Source organism: Cucurbita maxima, unplaced genomic scaffold (assembly GCF_002738345.1).
Source record: "Cucurbita maxima cultivar Rimu unplaced genomic scaffold, Cmax_1.0 Cma_Scf00011, whole genome shotgun sequence".
Lineage (NCBI taxonomy): Eukaryota > Viridiplantae > Streptophyta > Magnoliopsida > Cucurbitales > Cucurbitaceae > Cucurbita > Cucurbita maxima.
In genome coordinates, this window is record NW_019272027.1 from 998562 (window position 1) to 1018848 (window position 20287).

Below are 20287 nucleotides of genomic sequence, written 5' to 3' on the forward strand. Positions count from 1 at the left end.
AAAAAAAAAAAAAAAAAAAAAAACAATTAATTTTGTTGTTTCCTAAAGAACAAAATTACATTATTAATGAGGTAATTGGAAAATTGGAGATAGTTGGGCGACTTAACCTTCAATTATTTGTAACTTTTATTGAATCAAATTTTATCTCTGTTTTTTTCAAACACGCAATTTCTAGGCAGGCTCATAAACATACCATTAGACATGACCTTTAGCTCGTGTATTTTCAAAAAACCCAAATGGAAAGGAGCACGCATAATATCATAGTATACACGTCCGTACCAATCGGGAAAGTATCCCAATGCACATAACTTACAAAATGCATGAGGTTCCCATAACTTTAAATCATGGTATATACGTATGATGTATGTCATGCCTCGTATCTTTCATAACATAACTTTCATGAATTTGTATGTGGCTTAACAATTTTTCCTAAACCGAAGTGAACATGCTAGTGTGCATGTCATAACATATAGAGATACAACATAGAAGTCACAACTAGATGTATAACATAAATATTGTCTCATGACATCACATATAATATGATACATGTCAAACAATCACAAATTACGACACATGGAAGGGTCACAGCATGCGAGGTTCATACTTCATACAATTTGTTCAACCAACCATTAGTAAAGTCATTTAAGCCGAAATTACTACGCTCCAAATCTAATTCTACCCAAGGTGTCCCACAATCGTATAACTTAGAACCCTGCTATGAAAAATGACTCACGTGATTTGCATAACATAATCAAATTAGTCATACTAACTTAAATGTAACCGCTGCTTCCTGACGAGTCAAAAACGACAGAAAAGGGTTTGAACGTATTAGAACTAAACCGGATTAGCTGAAAAGTCAAGCTAAAGCTGTCAAAAGATGTATTCTCCAACTGGTTCCGAATTATCAAAGTAGGATGAAAGTGTATAATTGTTGTGACACAACCTTTCTTATTTTAATTATTTCTTTATATATTTTAAATTTTTGGTGGTTACATCGGAGACTCGAAGATATTCGATATTTATGAGATAGTAATAGAATTTTGTATAGTATTGAAATAATGTGTCCCTCTCCCATGGCTATAAAAACACATTGGAATATGGAAACCAATCACTCAATTTCATCTCAAACCCACTTTACTTGTGGTTGTGTATAGTGATAAGAGATATCAACTAAAATGAGTGGTGGGAAGGGTTCGATTTTTTTGGCTTTCTTCTTCTTTCTCCTTGTCTCCTCCGAGTTGGCTGCAGCCAGGAAGCTAATGGTGGCCGAAAAAAATGGTGAGGTTCTTACCTATTCTGTCGTTTTCACAATAGTATGATATTGTCTATTTTGAATAAAAGCTCTTGTGACTTTGTTTTTAGTTCCCTTCATACTAATGGAGATGTATTCCGCATGATCATTCTCTAAATTCGCCAATGTGAAATTCCCTCTTAACAATTTTAAACATGATTCTTAAAATTATGGAGGAACGGAATTTAGATTTGAAATGAATGAGAGTGAAAGGTTAAATTTGTTATTGGATGCAGCAGCGACCATACATGAAGACCCCACCGTTTTCAGCAGCCCCGGCACACAAAACCCCGACATGCAAAATTGCTATTGTTATGGTGATTGCAACACTTGCCTAACCCCGGTTTGCGATCCTTATACACAAAACTGCCCTCCGAAGAACTGAAGTGGACACTAAGATCAAACCCCATGGGAACTAAATAAACTAACCCACACCTACGTGGGTTTTGATTACTATCTATCTTACCTTTGTAGTGTGTATTGAATCCTATTTATATGGTTATAAGTTTGGGAGATTTGTGTTTTATGCAGAGGATGCGCGATATAATTCGTAACTCGATCAATTTATACCATCGGTCAGTTTCTATCTAAAAAACGTTAATTTATATGTGCAAAATTTTTTTAACAATTGACCCACATTCAATTAAATTGATAAAATTGTTTTTATATTAATCTTTAGGACGCTTTCTTCACTTATAACATAAGCTCAATACATTCTAACAATGACATATTTAGTAAACGTCCATGGTCATAGGTGTTAGTTCTCCACAACTTCTAGACTCTATGGCCGAGGTGGGATACTTCATAGTACATGTGTGTGTCATGGTGTGTGTGAGTGTTGTAAGATAAGTGTTTGAGTATCTTCCTTTGAAAATGAGTTTCAAAGCATAGTGTCCAGCGACACGAGTGTGCTAATATTGTGTCTCGTCCCTTGAATCGAAGGTTGGTATATATTGTTGTTATCTCGCATGATTTGTAGAAATGACTCGACATGTATATGGGAGGGTTCATGTCTCAATAATTTTTGGGTGGAGAAATAATGGAGATGTCTCAATGATAAAAATTCTCATAGGATTAGTTCTTGACAAGCGTGCTCGAGTGAGCAACAAAGATCAATGATATTTCAAGGCTCGGGATGACATCACGAAGTATCGATGAGACTCGAAAGTTTTTGGTTAATAACTGTATGAGTTGATATGTCTTAATAGACATTGTAATGCTTTGATAAGCTCCAAATTGCATCAACATGCCATGATAAACGTTATGATGTTTCAAAAAGGTTTAGTAAGTGCTAATATCACTCAATAAGCTCTAGTTGAGTAGTTTTAGCCAGTTTTGACCAAACGAAGGATCGAAAATCATCTCGACAAAAAACTTGATCTATGTAGAAGCATGTGAGCCATGTTGTTAAGAACTATACTTCAAATTTTCGGTGGTTAAGGTGTATACGATAGAAATAACATGTCCCTCAACCCTGGCCTATAAAAACACATTGGGATGAGGAACCAATCACTCAAGTTCACCTCAAACCCACCATAGTTGTTGTTGAGTATAGTGATAAGAGATATCAACTAAAATGAGTGGTCGGAAGGTTTCAGTTTTTTTGGCTTTCTTGCTCTTCTTTTTCCTCGTCTCCTCAGAGTTGGGTGCAGCCAGGAAGCTAATGGTGGCCGGAAAAAATGGTGAACTTCTTACATATTGTGCAGCCTACCGTTTTAGTTTTGGTTAAGTATATATAGTGAAAGCTTAAATTTGTTTCTGGATGCAGCAGCGGTTAATCCCCGCACACAAGACTCCTACGACCCCTATTGCGATCGTTACAGTTATAGGAGTTGCCTCCCACAGCCCTGCAATCCTTCTGTAGAATACTGCCCTCCCAAGAACTGAAGTGGAAACTAAGATCAAACATGGAAACTAAATAAAGTAACCCACACCTACGTGGATTTTAATTACTATCTATCTTGCCTTTGTTGTGTGTATTGAATCCTATGTATATGGTTATAAGTTTGGGAGATTTGTGTTTTATGCCTAGGATGTGCGATATGATATAATTCGTAACTCGTAACTCGATCAATTTATACCACATGTTAGATTTTATCTTTAAAAAACGTTAATTTATATGTGTGCAAATTTTTAACGGTTGACCCACGTTAAATTAAATTAAAAGAAAAAAATATCAATGACAAAATTGTTTTTATATTAATCTTTACTTATAACGTAACTCCACAAGAAAATTAAACATAAAACAACATAAACTCAACACATTCTAACATGGGACATGTTTAGTAAACATCTCTAATCTCTAGTCATATGTTGGAGGCATAGTGTTAGCTCTCAAAAACTTCTAGACTTTATAGTTTAGGTGAGATACTTTATAGTATATGTTTGTCATAGTGTGTGAGTGTTGCAGGATGAGTGCCCTGAACGTTTTTATGTGGAAATGAGTTTAATAGAATAGTGTCTGGTGACACGAGTGTGCTATATTGTGTCTCATCCCTTGAATCGAAGGTTGGTATATATTGTTGTTATCTAGCATGGTATGTAGAAATGACTCGACATGGACATGGGAGGGTTCATGTCTCAATAATACTTGGGTGGAGGAAAAATCAACATGTCTCAATGGTAAAAATTTTCATAGATTAGTTCTTGATAAGCGTGCTCGAGTGAGAAACAAAGACCAATGATGTTCCAAGGCTCGGGATGTAACGACCCTAAATTTCTATATACTCAGAGTTGCTACTAACGTCTCGTTCTCATCTCTTAATGTGTAAATATAACTCTTAAAATAAACATCATTTATAACATAAATTTCGAAAACGCATAAAACAACTTCATCTTCTAGAAAACACTATTGGTTTTACGTGTTTCAAACAAAATACTAGAATTAAAAAATAAAAACAAATATGAAATAAAATAATGAAATGAAGACAACCTATACTAACCTAAGACTAGGAATTTAAATATGCATCTATCCTGCACGTGCCACAGTCTCTACTCGCGATGCCGCCATCATCCGTACATCGGCGCCTTGCCTTTACTTGAGAAAAATGATGTGGCACACAGCCTGAGTATTTCGAAAAAATCTTTGTAAGTGACCCCACTATAGGGCCCAGGCTAAATCCAAAATGACATACAAATATGTTGTAGGGACTTGTTTCTATCTTATCTAGGGATGGCCTCCAATCTCACTATGGATGTGTATTACTTTCCGACACACGACCCACACATGTGAGTGTGGATCTCCAGGCGGCTCGCACACCCTCTGGACCCTCTCTGGTCAAGCTAGCTATTTGTAGCGATGTCTGGAGGTCAGCGAAACCCCTAATGTCATGCTCCCCATGAACACCTTCATTATCATACTGTGCGCGTATGCACTCATCATCTCTAGGGAAAGTATCCCCATGATTATAATCCTACAACATGCATGAGGTCCCTCTAAATAGGAGAATATTTGCTACTAGTGGACTCACAGAAAGCCTAAAAAGTACAAACTTTTAGGTAAAAATTATTTCATTTGAATTTGTGATTTGATCCGAATTTAGTGATCATTTATCCATCCAACTTAGTCCAAAGGTATTCCAACAATAACATGTGAATGAGGTTATCTAAGCTGAAATTACTAATCAAAATCTTAGTTAGACATAATCAAAATACCAACTTTATCTAATCTATTGATCTAACTTGGCTCTAAAAATTTTAGATTGACTAACCAGGGGTCTTAATGACCTCAAACGCTTCCAATTATGTCAAAATAGCTCTGAGACGATTCAAAATGGTAGGATAATGTTCAAAATACCAATTAGAATCGTTATGCTGAGTCAAGCTAAGGGAAAAACCGAAAAATGACTCGAAAACACAAACAGAGGAGGCAACTGAGCTAAGTTGACGACGAACTCTGACTTGGAGAACCAATTGACAAAGCCACATGCACCAGATGACTTGGGAGAAGCTTGGGTTGTGCGCTTGCTTTAGCTCAAGCTTGAGCAATATGGTGCACGTTCATGCCTACGCCGAGCATGAGATGATTGTGACTAGGGTGAGCATGAGCTGATGGCTTGTTTGTTCAAGTCTGGGCCAAATTAGAGATAATGAGTCGGGTGCTTGCATCTAGAGTAGATTGCACTAATCGAGTTAGGTTGAATTAACCGAGTTAGGTTGAATTGAGTGGTTGATGAGTTGAAATTTGTTTAGTTACAAAACGTCGAAATTTGTTGGATGAAATACGGGGTTTTATGTATTTTTGAAAAATATTCAATGATCTACATTTCGTGCATTTCCGTATTTCTCGTGTTAATTGGTTGGAATTTATTATTTTTTAGTAATTACTAAGAGAAAAAACAAATAATCCAACGAACAAAAAGGAGTAAAGTTTTATTATTTAAAGCGGAATTTATTACTATGGATTTATTTCACGAGTTGTGTCTCAAATTTAAGGTTTCTCTCTTGTTCTTGGTTGTTGGTTGTTGTTTGATTCTCTAATATTTTTTAATATAATTTTCATTTTATTTTAGGAATTCCATGCATACGTGATAATACTTTGTATGAATAATTAATTAATTTTTGTTATTTTGTTGATATTTAAGGGAGAATGAAGAACATGGGGGACAAGAAGCACAAAGTCGTGTTCGTTATGGGCTGTACTGCTTCTGGAAAATCAAAACTCTCCGTCAACCTGGCCGCTTACTTCCCGTCGGAGATCGTCAACTCCGACAAGATTCAGTTTTACAAAGGCCTTGACATAATGACCAACAAGATCACTGACTCGTCCGAACACCACGGCGTTCCTCACCATCTCCTCGGCGTAATCGAGGATCCCGAGGCAGATTTGACGGTGGATGACTTCTGTCGCTTTGTCGAAGGGTCAATTTACGAGATTGTTGGACGCGGACATCTTCCAATCATTGTCGGAGGATCGAATAACTATATTGAAGCATTGGTTGAGAATCCAAATACGAATTTCCGTTCGAGATTCGACTGTTGCTTTATTTGGATTGTTGTTTTGCTTCCTGTTCTTTATAAGTACATTGCAAAACGAGTCGATAAGATGGTGGAAGGAGGGCTGGTAGACGAGGCTCGAGAGATGTTCGTTCCTAACGCCGACTATAGCCGTGGAATTCGCCGTGCGATCGGTGCTCTGGAGTTGGATAAGTACTTCAAAGCGGAGAGAAACGGCGAACAATTGTATAGAGATGATTTACTTAAATTGGCGATTCAAGAAATTAAGGACAATACATGCAAACTCGCATTATGTCAATTTCAAAAACTTCATCGGCTACGAGACGAGCTCGGGTGGAAATTACACCAGGTCGACGCCACGGCGGTGTACGAGAAGAGCGGAGAAGAGGCGGTGAATGAGTGGATGAATGCGATTGTGAAACCGAGCAGAGCGATCATCAAGGACTTCCTCGAGGAAAATCGGTCGAAAACAAATATGAAGAAGAGGATGAGAATTGGGGTGTTGTCTGCGTTGGTGACTGTGGGTGTAGGTTTGATGGTGAACTGGATTTGCAATGGAAGCTGGAATGGGGTTTGAAGATATTGCATAGGCGGAGGCTATTGCTTCTTCATGCATTATAAGTTTATTAATATCACTTTGGTTGACGTTAATTTTAATTGTACATAATGACTATGATATGATTCCATGGTGTTTCCAACACACCTCCTCACGAAATTTTAAGGAAACCTTTTTGTACCATCGTATCTGTGGTGAAATTCTCTTGTTTACTATCATTTATAGAATCAAATAAATTACAAAGAAAATGAAAAGAACAATAAATGAATATAAGATATTTGTCTATTATGATAAATATGATAGCTATGTTAAACCCTAACGGAAGGATACAACATTTCTCTCTCTTGTTTTTCGTGTTCTTGATCTAGATTGAGTGTGTAAGTTGTGGAACTCTAATAACAAAAACCTATAAAACATGAACGTACATGTAGTAGGTAGGCGAACAACTGATGGACCCTGATAGGGTTAGAACCAGAGAACGCAAGAAGTAAAGGGTTAACAACCCTTTAGAAACTTTTCTGAGCTAGAAAACTTAATAATTGTTTTAAGGTAGTCTATGAATAAAGTTATGTGGTATTTAGCTACAAGATATTATGATTCGATTAGAGTCACCGAGTAGGCTATTTACTTGTCATGGATTCAACCCACATGGTTGGCTATACTTTTAGAGCTAAAGCATAGGTTATAATTTTATGGTTTAGAATGTGATGCATATAATGTACACGATTCAGAGTCTGCAAGTAGGTTGCTTACTAAATATTTTATACTCATTCTAGTTTTTACATGTTTTTTAAGTAACAACTAGATGATGAACGGAGACAAGGATGGTCTTAGAGCAAGAGCTATAAAGGGATAACTTTAAGTCCAAAAGCCTTGGTCCGTCTTGTGTCTTTTTTATTTGGGTTATAGTTTAAAAGTTTAATCAAACATCTATCGTTGATTTTCACATTGATCAACTGCTTGGTGTACAATCAACATTGAGTCTCTAGGAGCTCCTACTCATACTCAAACACCATAAAACTATGTTTACACTTGCCTAGACTAGCGTTTAGGCTCTACTATTCTATATTTGATTACTTCAACATTTCAACTAGCCAACTTTTAACTTTTCTACATTAGCCGAACAAAGCTCTCTCTTATTTGCTAGTCTTTTAGAACTTGCTAACTAGACTAAGATGTAGCTAAATTTAGGGTATCTAGATAATTGTGTTCTAGTCTTAGTGTGTGTCATCGTATTTCCAACTCTTATCATGGAGTTTGTTCTCTGTGATAGATAACTACTAGGGTAGTCGACCTAGCTCTGATAGCCTCACGATGTGAAGGTAATACAAGAAGGAGCAACCCTCGTGTATGTCGACTCTATGTGTTCCCTTGTCCTGCTTTGACAAGATCACAATTAGGGAATAACCAGAGACTCTCTAACCACACCCATATAGTGTACGTACTGCACTAATTGATTTATATACGTCATACTAAGACAGAAGGTATAGATATGGTCCCATCACTAGTGACTAAGTCTCACATTAAGGATGGACCGATAATCTTCTCATAGTACCACAATCGTACAATTATATGACAACAAATAATATAATACGCAATTAAACCCTATTAAACTCATGTTTTACTCTGATAATAAACCAATAAGTAAATCATAATTGTTGAATTTATCATAAATTCTACTCCTTGGCATTTCAATTGGTAAAACCATACTTAAAGCATATTATTATTTAAACATGATTTGGCTACGGCTAGCTCGAGCGGAGGCTTTCGTTAGCAATCCAAATAGCTACTGACACATGTTGGTGATCTATTTATACATTAAAAATGCTCCTAACTTGTTCTAATTTCTCTCAAATTCCTACTCAATGTCTTACAATAAGAGAAATCAGGAATATCATTAAAATTGAATCGAAAAACGAGCAAACAAACCTTCTTAATCATTTAGATTTAAATTTAATTATATGGGTATAGCTTTAATTTTATAAAGCTTTAAAAATTGGGTTATATTTTTAAAAATTCTATACTCTTAAGTGTTTGGTTGTGACGATCTTCGAATTGATTGGGCGATTTGTGCACTCTTATTGGTATATATATATATAGATATAGATGTATATGTATATGTATATGTATGTATACACATATGTGTGTATATATACGTGTGCTTGGGATGACGTAGGGAGTAGGTGATGGGTGACGTTAACATCCCCGAGAATCAGGGCATTTAACTGAATGGGAACGCGTGGATAGCACGCGCCACATACTGACGTGAGGAGAAAAGGCAATTAATTAATTAATTAATTAATTATTAATTACACTTTCTTCTGCCGTTTCCATCACCCTTTTATTTCCCTCATATAATATGTTCTTCTCCTTTTTTGCTCACATTTCTTTATTTTACGAAAAAAAAAAATTAACATATTAACCATTTAGATAAAAACATTAATAAAAATGTATCCCAAAGTTTAATATCATAATTTAAATCTATTACTCGCTGTTTTAACAATATTTTTTAAAAACAACATAGTATCTATTAAAAAAACATCCTATAAAATACATAGAAAGAGTATTTTATTTCACTTGATTATTTAGACAAATCAAAAAAATATACTATTGATAACCTCTGCTCGTGTCTTAGCTCGTCCGATAGCTAAATTTGCCCCGATTGTTTGTCTCAGAGTTTACTGATCTTCTTGTGAATCAATATCACTAGTCTTCTCCCCTTCATTCACTAAAATAGTGACCTCATTATTGTCAGAGCCACCGGGCCTATAAAATTAGCATAGTTTTGAATCCAATCGAATCTCTTTTCGGGCATTAGGAAAAGAGTCTGTGGGACCCAAAAATGGAGTCTCTCTCTCATAATATAACCACATTTGGCTTGGTTTGGTTGCTTTGCTTGCGGCTACTTGTTTAAGCACAATAAGCTTCTGCCTCCCCTTACCTCTCGCTTTTGAAAATCTCTTTTCTTGCCTCTCAATTCTCAGTCTTTAAATTTTTGAAAGTGTTATGCTCTAAGGAACACTTTCCGTGTGGATTGAACAAGTTTGTGTGTTTCCGCGTCCCTATCTAACCAAAACCCTCCTCTATTTCTTCATCGATTTCTCTATCAATTGCTTTCCATTCTCCAATCCCTTTCTGGGTCTTCTTCCTTTCTCACTTTTCTCAAAACCCTTTTGAAATCTTCCAACATTTCTCTCAATTTCCCTCCAAACCCCTTTCGATTCAACACCTATGGGAGCCCACATCACCAAAAGGGCTTACAAAACAGAGCTGAGTTCGTATGTGGCGGCTTGTAAGGCCGATGCGGATCTACAATCGTTCGATTCCATGCTCCAATCTCGAACCCATCAAGCCATCAACACAATCGCCGTTGGCATTGAGGTTAGAGCGCTTTCCTTTGATTCTCTTAAAGAAATTACAGAGTGTTTGTTGGAAATGAATCAAGAAGTTGTGAAAGTAATTTTGGGTTGCAAGAAAGATATATGGAAGAATCATGAGTTGTTTGAATTGGTTGAGGAGTATTTTGAGAATAGTTTGCAGTCTTTGGATTTCTGTACTGAGCTAGAGAAGTGTTTGAAAAGAGCTCGTGATAGCCATCTTCTTGTTTCAATGGCGATTCAACACTTTGAGGGTGGAAATGGATATGTCAAAACTCTACAAGAGTTGAAGAATTTCAAGGCTGTTGGTGAGCCTTTTACAGATGAGTTCTTCCAAATATTCAACTCTGTTTTTAGACAACAAATTGGATTGCTTGAGAAACTGCAAATTAGGAAGAACAAGCTTGACAAGAAGCTCAAGTCATTGAGTACATGGAGGAAGGTGTCTAGTATAATCTTTGTAGCCACTTTTGCCACCGTGTTGATATGCTCAATTGTGGCAGCTGCGGTGGCTGCTCCACCGGTTGCAGCGGCGATGGCAGCAGCTTCGTCGATTCCAGTGGGGTCGATGGGGAAATGGATCGACTCGCTATGGAAGAACTACGAGGCGGCATTGAAGGGGCAAAAGGAGGTGATGAGCTCAATGCAAGTGGGAACATATGTAGCCATTAAAGACATGGAGAACATAAGAGTGCTTATTGAGAAGCTGAGAGTGGAGATGGAATCAGTGTTTGAGAAAGCAGGTTTTGTGATGGAAGAGGAGGAAGCTGGCGTGAAGCTTGGGGTGGAGGAGATGAAGAAGACATTGGGGAAGTTCATGAAGAATTTGGAGGACTTGGGGGTACAGGCTGATACCTGCAGCAGAGACATCAGAAGGGCTAGGACAGTGGTTTTACAAAGGATCATAACACATCCTATGTAACTATTTCATATTTTGGTAAATATTGGTCTGAATTCAATACATTATTTCATTTTAAAATTGGAAAACTTTGTTTTAGAGATTTATGCTTCAAAGTGTTATTGTTTATTAAGTTTTTGGATTCTAGGCTAAGCATAGTATATGTTCTTTCCTGTTATTCACATTGCATGCATATTCAAATTGTTATTAAAGTGGGTAGAGATATATATATGATAGATAGTTAGTTATATATAGTAAGTGATTATATCGGCTAAAATTATGAACCATATATACCTTTAGGTAGTTTTGAAAATGTACTTTCATGCTTTCGGTTATATTACTGTATCAGTGTATGCATGTATCTGAAGTCATCAATATAAACCTTTAGCCAAATATTTCTCTCTCTTATTCTGTGTGTTTATCTAGATCGTGTGTTGTTGTGCGATCCTGGTACCAGAGCTAAGCAAAGATTCACCACGATCTGTAAAGATGAAAAGTTCAAAGATTGGAATTGAGAAGTTCGATGGATTTGATTTTGGTTTTTGAAAGATGTGGATTGAAGATTATCTGTACTAGAAAGATCTTCACGAACCCCTGTCGAGGATGAAGCTGGATACACTATGGAGAAGACACTGTCCAGAAATGTGGCATTCAACGTCGTCAAGGAGAAGACAACATTGAATTTATTGAAGGTGTTGTAGAATATATAAAAACTAGAGAGAAAGTAGAATTGCAAATCTAGAGATGATAATGATTTTGTAAATTCAACCAAAGATGATGCTTTAATTCCTAGTGTGGACAGCCCGACTGAATTCTGAATTTTGGATTCAGGTGTATCGTTTCACTTATCTCCATGTAAGAAATTGTTTCGAAATTTTAAATCAAAAAATTTTGAGAAGGTGTATTTTGCTGACAATAAAATATTGGAGATTGAAGGGAAGGGGATGTAGCATACAAACTCCACCCGATCGTTATTGGTTACATTGGAGATTGAAGGGAAGGGAATGTAAGCATACAAACTCCACCATATCGCTATTGGTTAGTTGGATAACACAGGTTATGCATCAGAGTTTGGGAAGAGTTCCTGAAAGATTGTGAAGGGTGCCATGTATTAGCACGTGGCACAAAATCTGGAACTCTATACACTTCTTTAGGGTGTATAAACATAGTTGCTGAGAGAGTGCTTCCAATTCAAGTTTATGACACAATAGTCTTGAACATATGAATGTCAAAGGAATGAAAATGTTGGCTGCCAATGGAGTTTTAGAAGGCTTGAAATTCGTTGATATGAGTCTTTGTGAGAGTTGTGTTATGGGCAAACAAAGACAAATTAGCTTCACAAAAGCTACTAGAGAATTGAAGAAGTGCGGTTGGAAATAGTCCATACAGACGTTTAGGGACCCTCTCGAGTTCCATCACTTAGTGGATCAAAGTTCTACATCACTTTCATTGATGATTTCAGCAGGAGGTATAGGTTTATTTCCTGAAACACGAGTCAAATGTGTTTGTCACCTTCAAGAAGTGGAAAGCTGAAGTTGAAAATCAAACCGGCTTGAAAAACAATTGTCGAGTTAGCTTCACAGAGATCAATTGTCCATACTTGCATGTGTGGACCGTGTTTAGAATAGTAAATACGCATTCAATTAGCCCGTTTAGGATAACTGCTTAAGGAATATAGTCTGATATGTTAGGTCATATCCATAATTGTGTGTGTTTACCTGTAACTCCAATAATAGGATCACTTACGAAATATTTTTTAAAATACTCAAAACACGTACTACTTCTATTTCAAGTAAAAACAATGCATCCATGTGCTACTGATGAAGACATTGCAAGTCAAGACTATGACACATATATAGGTAGTTGTACTTATTTATTTTCTTAGACTTAGGTTAGAATATGGTGGTTTTATTGTTAACCCTTATTTATTTCATTTAATATTTCGTTGTGTCAGTTTAAAGATGTTTTCAAATACGTAAGTCTATGATAGTGTTTTAAAATAAAGTTTATGCTTTGTTCTAAAGTTAAATGCCTATTTTCCCACAAAATTATTGCGTTATGATGATGTAGCAACTAGAGGTAAGTAGAAATTGATAGTCGTTACAACCTCAATTAATATGTTGTGGCCCCATTGATTATTTATAGCTTATTCAAATTATTCAATTTGGAAAATATAATCATAAATTACTTGTAAAACTATATATATAGGAAACTAAAACTAACTATACGTAATAAACTGAAATATATATATATCCAAACCTACTTTTTTAGAGTATCTAAAGTCATCAAAACCTTTAACCATCTTTATATTCTCTTACCAATTCTTTAGGTTCATCTAAATCAAATGTACCAGCTGTTGTAAAAAAAGGTTCCTACTTTATTTAACAAGGTTTTAAGATTTAGAAGGCTTTTTTCCGACCATGTAAGAAAAAAGTTTTAAAATGGTAATTCTTTCGATTTTTTTTAAAAGAAAATTATCTAATTAATTTAAAGGGGTCGCAATTAAACTAAGGGTTGGGAGGTAGTAGACTCTTATGTATAATTTTATTTTATTGAAACCAAGAAAGTAGAAGATTAAACATAAATACCTACCTTCTCGAATGATTAAGTAGCTAGAATATATCTGACAACTTCTAAAGATAGTATAGAAAAATAAAATTCCTTTGAAACAATTAAAGGCATCATTATGGAGGCATTATAATATTTAGCTACATGACAAAAGAAAAAAAATAATCATAATAAAAATACCTTCAAAAAGTATGCTTGGAAGAAGCATTTATTTAACTTTTCTCTTCCCGAAAAGTACTTCACCCAACCTTTCCTTTCAAAGTAGTGTGTATGTATGTGTATGTATATAAATATAGATATACATATATACTATATCAAACTCGCTCCAAGATCAAGTCCGACTAGTTCCCCGACACATGATGCCAGAATTATTTTTCCATATAGTAAAGAGAGAGAGAGGTCTACTAATACTAATGTTCAAAAAACTTGCAAAATTGAAGATAACATCCTTTGATATTACATATTTAAACCGTAGTCTATATAGTTTTGTAATACATTTTTTAATACTGCACATCCGCTCCATCGATCAAGTTTCAAGACAATTTTTTACGGCGGAAAATTGGCATTGGTCGAATGTTGAAACTGGTAGCGAAGGCCAGATAGGAACAGGCGAATAATACATAGATTTTGAACCAGATGGATGAAAAAAAGGTGAAGTACGTAGATAAGGAGGTTAGGACCAGTAGAGTGGTGATGGAAACAAGACACTTCATGGTTGAGAGATCCCCTTCAGTTCCTTCATGGGGAAAATGACCTTGAGAATGAAATTTGTCAAGTAATTGGTCCTTATTGCTGAATGTGTCCATTAGCCAATTGGCAACTTCATTTTCTGTAGTTGGAATGTTGTCTAGAGGAATGCGTTGGATGTGTATATGAACTTCAGAAGGTTCTAAACCAAAGACATTGTCCAATAAAGAGGGGCACCGATGTTTGTAACCGATGGTCACATCATAAACTACATGACAAAAGATGAAACTCTTCAGATTCTATACTTGACAAGTGAGATGTCTTTTGTTTCCAATTTTTGAAACTATTGGTGCAATCCACGGACCATACCACCATATCAGTTCCTTTGGGGTATCTAAATTTTAGCTACCATGTTTAGTTCAACAACTTCGATGCTCTAAACTAGGGAAAGAGATGGAAGAAACATTTTAAGCAGCAAAAGACAGAGATGGAGAGTACCTGCATCTAGACATTTCCTCAAATCCTGTACGCACGTATGGAAGCCCTTTGTTTTGGGAAGCAACAGGTTTTTCAAGATGGGCAAACCATTTTCAGCTGCATACTTTTGACTTCGAATGCACTTCTGTTCACTACACAAAACAGAAAAGAGTAACGTGAAGCTTATTAGAGAGTTTCTATCAGAATAAACAAGAAAAGCAAGGCTTGAATGGTGGAGATACTAAGCAGAAATACCATTACATAACGGCAATAGTAATATTTTTCCAAGCAAGGAAGAAAAATGGAACTGGGATGTGCAAGTAATTACGTGAAATCTGTGCCTTCAGGGAAAAGGGCAAGCCATAAGGGATCATGGTAATCCTTGAAAGTTGAAAGCATTTGGCGCATTGTTGATTCATCAACCTCCCATTTCCTTTCCACAGAGATGAACTCTAATATGTGAAATCCCCAGCCAAATACTGGTAGCTTCATCAAACTGCTCTTGAGTATATACTTGATGTACCCTAGTTGTCCTTTTCGTATTGCAAGATCCCACAGGTACATCCAATCAACTTCTGTTCTATGGTTTGCAATAATCAAGACACGCTCCCTTGCTGGGACCATTTCTCCAGAAAAAATAACTTTCGTTTTGTTAATCTTCTCAAACAGAAAAGGCCACACAGCTAACCAAGAACCAAAGAAGAAGGAAGTAGCTTTTCGACTATAATGTATGCTGAATACTCGAACAAAAATGGCACTGATAAAACCATAGAATACTAACATCATAAATGCTGTTAAAAGAAGCACCAGTAAGCACAATAGACCCCTGAACAGCCTAGCTGGAGTTTGGGTGCGATCCCTCATTTCAACATCCTTGACTTCCATACCCTCTTTGAATCATTCACAATATCCAGAACAAACGTATTCCCACTATCACCAGAGATTAGTGGGTCTCCTGATTAAGAAGGCAACATAGAGTGATTAGGACATGAAGGTATATCTCATCGACTCAATTAATAGTATGACCTGAACTTCTCACTTTTCAGCGAGGTAGTGCCCGTTGGAATACAGTTGTGGCTCGTGAGAGTGATATGGTTCTAATATAGAATCATTTAGCTGTGGATAATTTCCTCTAAAATGCTCTGTATGAAACTAAACAATTAAATTAGAATGGAAAGTACATATAAAAGATTATACAAGATCAAGAACTGAAAATATACAAAAGAAAGTAATAAATGCCGTATCAGTCCACAGAGCTAATGCCTGGTGAAGCAGCATTAAGTGCCATTGTTGATTCCACCAACCTCAAAGGTAATTACTCCCTTTTCCTCGTAATATTCATCTCAATTCACTTATTGTCAGAGACTAAAATCCTGCCATGGGAAGGAGGATAGAATCACACAGCATTTCTTGATTCACACGTAGTTATTTCTCCAGGTAAAATAATTTGGTTTTTAAGTTTCTTTACTCCTTTCGTCCTACCTTACTCTACCGTCGTTCCTTACAAACTTCAGAACTGAAGAAACTTAGTTAGTAGAATGGGGTTCGATGTTCCAGAAAAGAAAGAAATCCATAACATTCCACATTTTCCCTCTATTTCATCACTTCTGGTACTTGTCTTACATATTGTCTTAAATACGACCAACAATTGTTACAGTAAGAGAGAAAATAACACGATTTGAAGCATAAACTCATCCATGTAGTGCTTACACTGTTATCGCAACATTCCTATGAGAAAAGACCAAAATCAATGGATGCGATAGAATACAATAATAGGATTCGTATAAATTTGGTATAGACGAACAAATAAAGGCAAATGAACGACGAACGGCACAAGCAAATATCTTACTTGCTAGTGCTCGCTAAGATAAGATCTTCATCTTTTGTTCCTTGATCGATCACAAGTCCACAGCCAACAAAATAGGATCACACAGCTTAATGCGAATCCAGAAATCCAAATATAATCGAATCATACATTCACAACAAGATGTGCATGATCTCAAAAATCACAGAACAAAAGTTTAATACATTTACGATAAAATATCAAAGCCAATGGATATAAATCAGATTCGACCAAAGAAAAATTATTCCAAATCCTGTTTACTCGCACAAAAATCCGAGGAAGAAGTCGAGCGATCAAATCACCACGTGTCAGAATACACCACAACACCGAAAAAATCGGCAAGAAAAAAAAAACAGTCGAACATTTATGCATGTTCACGTAGGTTCAGCAAACTGAGAAATGAGACAAAGAGCACTAGATTTTCGCGGCAGTTTCTCAGGAACCAAATAGAAACTGATCGTAATGGGGGAAAAACAAAATGGCGATAAGTAAGTGGATTACCTCAAATGCATTGACAGCCTCAGGATTTGACGATGAACTTCACAGCCAGGTGAAGTGAGAAAACGAGGTGAAGAAATTTCTGGACTGATACAGTGTCACAGATTCTTTTCTTGGAGAGGTGATTTATAGGCGCTCCGGTACTCACTGAATTTTCTGGAGCGTTGGTTGCGTGTCAGGTTGATTTTATCAATTTACTGAAAAGGACAATCGAGAGTTTGAAACTACGATCTTGCCACCGCCCTCCTTCCGTCTTGCTTCGTTGTTGTCACGGGCAACAGCGTCTGCAGAAGAGAGAGAAGAGCGTCGGGGGTAACATTGAAATTTTGTTAATTTTAGATTTTTTTAGGAACAAAATATTATTTCATTCCCATTTTTTAATTTTATTTTAAAGTAATTACTAATTAATTAAAATTATTTTAATAAATTAATTTGCTTAGTAGGAAACCAACCCACACATTCATTAACACCTAATTAATTTTATACTTCAGTGTTGTACTTTTCTAATCACTTGTCTGAATTTTATTTATTTGTCCACTTTTAAAAAAATATTTATATAACATGTAGAAATGGAAAATATGAGAAATTATTATAATTCGTACTCATTAAATATAATATTATTACAAACCATATTTGAATTGAATGATCTAAATAACATGTAGTTTATTACCCAATACAATTTAGAAACAATGAAAAAATGAAATTTGATTTTTACTGAGGTCGTTTTAGAGTCGTATTTCATATTGTTAGTTGGATTATTAATTAAAATGTGAAATACTAACAATGATGACGAACGGTGTGATAGGAAGCGAACTCCTGTAACATTTAGAGTGGCTCTCGAGGAATAGGATAGACTAAAGATTGTTTGAATTATGATGATGTATGAATATGACGTTGTGTTGTGATGTATGTTAAATGTACGTTATTTATGTTTCGATGTATGACATACATGTTATATCTAATGCACTTAATGGCTTCTATGATGAGTATGATGTATGCATGACGATGTTATTAACATGATGATGTTTTCCATGTTGAACATCCCTTATGATGTTGTTTGCCATATTGCATCATGTCGTTAGATCGACATAGAACACAACCCTAAGAGTATGAAAATGATATTAATGTAAATATCCACGAGCACGTGTTGTATAGTGTAACCAAGAGATGAGAATAGAGAGTTGTGTCAGAAGCGATGTATAATTGGACTTAGAGGGACCTCATGCATATTGTATGTTCATAAGCATAGGGCTACTTCCCCTAGAGATGATGAGTGCAGACGCGCACCGTATGATGAGCGCGAATGCGCACAGGTGCTCATGAGGCACATGACACTATGGAGTTCCGCTGACCTCCAGACGTCGCTACAGATTAGCTTAACCAGAGGGTCCAGGGGGTGTGTGAGCGCCCTGGGGATTCATACTCGCACGTGTGAGTCGTGTGTAGGGAAGTACTACACATCCAATTTGTCTGACACTAGAGACCACCTTAAGATGATTAGAGATAGGTCCCTAATTCATGATTGCATGTGAGCATTAGCATGACCCCTATAGTGGGGTCACTTACTGAGTATTTCTGGCCGTGTGCCATATTGTTTTTCAAGTAAAGGCAAGGTGTCCATATACGGTTGACGGCGACATCGTGATTAGAGACTGTGGCGCGTGCATAGGATCATTGAATATTTAAAATTACTAGTCTTGATTAGGATAGAGTGTTTGCATTTCATTTATTTAAATTATTTAATTTATCATTGTTTTATCTTATTTTGAACTCTAACATGATATTTGAAACATGTAAGTCCGGTAGTGTTTTCTAATGTTTTAACGTATTCTGAAGTTTTAAAAATTTCCGCTAATAAAGATGAGTATTCTTAGAACATCAATTATAGTAAATAACTAGCATGTTCATAAGTATTAAAACTTAATGAGTTTGAATACTAACCTTTTGTAGTTAAAATTCCTTTTTCCTCACGAACCGGTTTCGAACCATCACTAGTGTCTTCTTCACTATCCTCCGGCCTTAGAACGAGATTGTGGAATCCGGTGAGTAACTTAAACTTGGGAGGGATTTTGTATATATGAAGAGAGTGTTTGTGAGAGGTTTTTCTCAAGGTTTTTCACCAAGAAATACCCTTTCATGTATTATGATCACTCTATTTATAGAGTCATATTTGCATGTTGATGCAAATTTGAGATCCCCAAATTTTGACACTCAAAATTCCACTCAAATGTTTGAGATTATGGGGCAAGCAGCTTGAGTTAACCAAATTTTCACACTCAAAATTCCAATCAAATTTGTGAGGTTTATTTGGCAAGAAGTTTGGTTAAACCAAATTTTGACACCTCAAAATTTCACTAACATGGATTTTTCCATGAAATGAAGTCAACATTTTGACTTTTTTCATTTTATTATTAATTTCAAATTAAAGTAATATTAAATGATTAATTAAACTATTTAATTAATATTTAATATTAATTCAAATGTCAATCTCAATTAATTCCGAGACATATTTGATTAAGATATTTAAATCTTATTTAAATATCTAAGATTCTCTCTTTTTGTTTAATGCGTAAATAAAACAAAGATGCTGTTAAATATATCGTATATATGTAGCGCATTCTCCTTAATTTGAATTCGAACACTTCGAACTCACTCGTCACACTGTTCTATGGTTTAGTCCGATATGAACTAGTAGAGGGACCTAATGGACCTATAGATCATGGGCTCCAACGATCCAAGATTAACTGGTTAAACTCATTAATCTTGTTAACCAACATTCGTTAACTACTAAGACATTCCACTATAGCCTAGTAGTTGCACTTCCCTCACTATAGATATATTTCTGTCCATTTGATATAACCATGATTAGTAAGTCGATCCTTCACAGGTTGTTCGTAACTAGAGTTGGGTCAATTTACCGTTTTACCCCTAAAGTTACTCTTTGTTTCTTACGTCTCACTGATCCTCTAATGAACAATTGGTTTATGGTCCAACCAGTAAACCGAATCCCTTTTAGGGCAATGAGAGGGTGGGGCCCCTTATTCAAGACATGGATTAGTACTTTAGAGAACTACCTCTCTTCTATCCCTAAAAGTGGGTATGAGTGAATTCCATCTTGCACCCCACGTTCCCAGCC

General features: G+C 35.9%; 3 protein-coding genes and 1 long non-coding RNA gene across 4 annotated transcripts; 3 read left to right on the forward strand and 1 right to left on the reverse strand.

Annotated features, from left to right (window-relative positions):
• Nucleotides 1-1108: 1108 nt before the first annotated feature.
• On the forward strand, nt 1109-3392 carry LOC111486218. Its single transcript, XR_002718818.1, has 3 exons — nt 1109-1278; nt 1528-2973; nt 3060-3392. It is a non-coding gene; the product is annotated as an uncharacterized LOC111486218 (long non-coding RNA).
• A 2496-nt stretch (nt 3393-5888) lies between these two features.
• On the forward strand, nt 5889-6824 carry LOC111486565 (adenylate isopentenyltransferase 5, chloroplastic-like). The gene has a single exon (XM_023133739.1). It carries the CDS (start codon nt 5889-5891, stop codon nt 6822-6824), a length of 936 nt encoding a protein of 311 aa, XP_022989507.1.
• A 2890-nt stretch (nt 6825-9714) lies between these two features.
• LOC111486060 (UPF0496 protein At4g34320-like) lies at nt 9715-11878 on the forward strand. Its single transcript, XM_023133062.1, has 2 exons — nt 9715-11117; nt 11505-11878. Exon 1 carries the CDS (start codon nt 10035-10037, stop codon nt 11100-11102), a length of 1068 nt encoding a protein of 355 aa, XP_022988830.1. The 5' UTR covers nt 9715-10034; the 3' UTR covers nt 11103-11117; nt 11505-11878.
• Nucleotides 11879-14060: 2182 nt separating this feature from the next.
• On the reverse strand, nt 14061-17280 carry LOC111486054 (probable 1-acyl-sn-glycerol-3-phosphate acyltransferase 5). The gene is given in 6 exon segments (XM_023133055.1): nt 14061-14286; nt 14288-14601; nt 14832-14962; nt 15139-15765; nt 15850-15962; nt 17155-17280. Coding segments are annotated over 4 exon segments (1116 nt in total). The 5' UTR covers nt 15696-15765; nt 15850-15962; nt 17155-17280; the 3' UTR covers nt 14061-14172.
• Between the last annotated feature and the right edge of the window lie 3007 nt (nt 17281-20287).

Excerpts from the sequence above, each read along its gene's own strand:
- LOC111486565 (XM_023133739.1), top strand. The coding sequence starts at position 5,889 with ATGGGGGACAAGAAGCACAAAGTCGTGTTCGTTATGGGCTGTACTGCT.
- LOC111486060 (XM_023133062.1), top strand. The coding sequence starts at position 10,035 with ATGGGAGCCCACATCACCAAAAGGGCTTACAAAACAGAGCTGAGTTCG.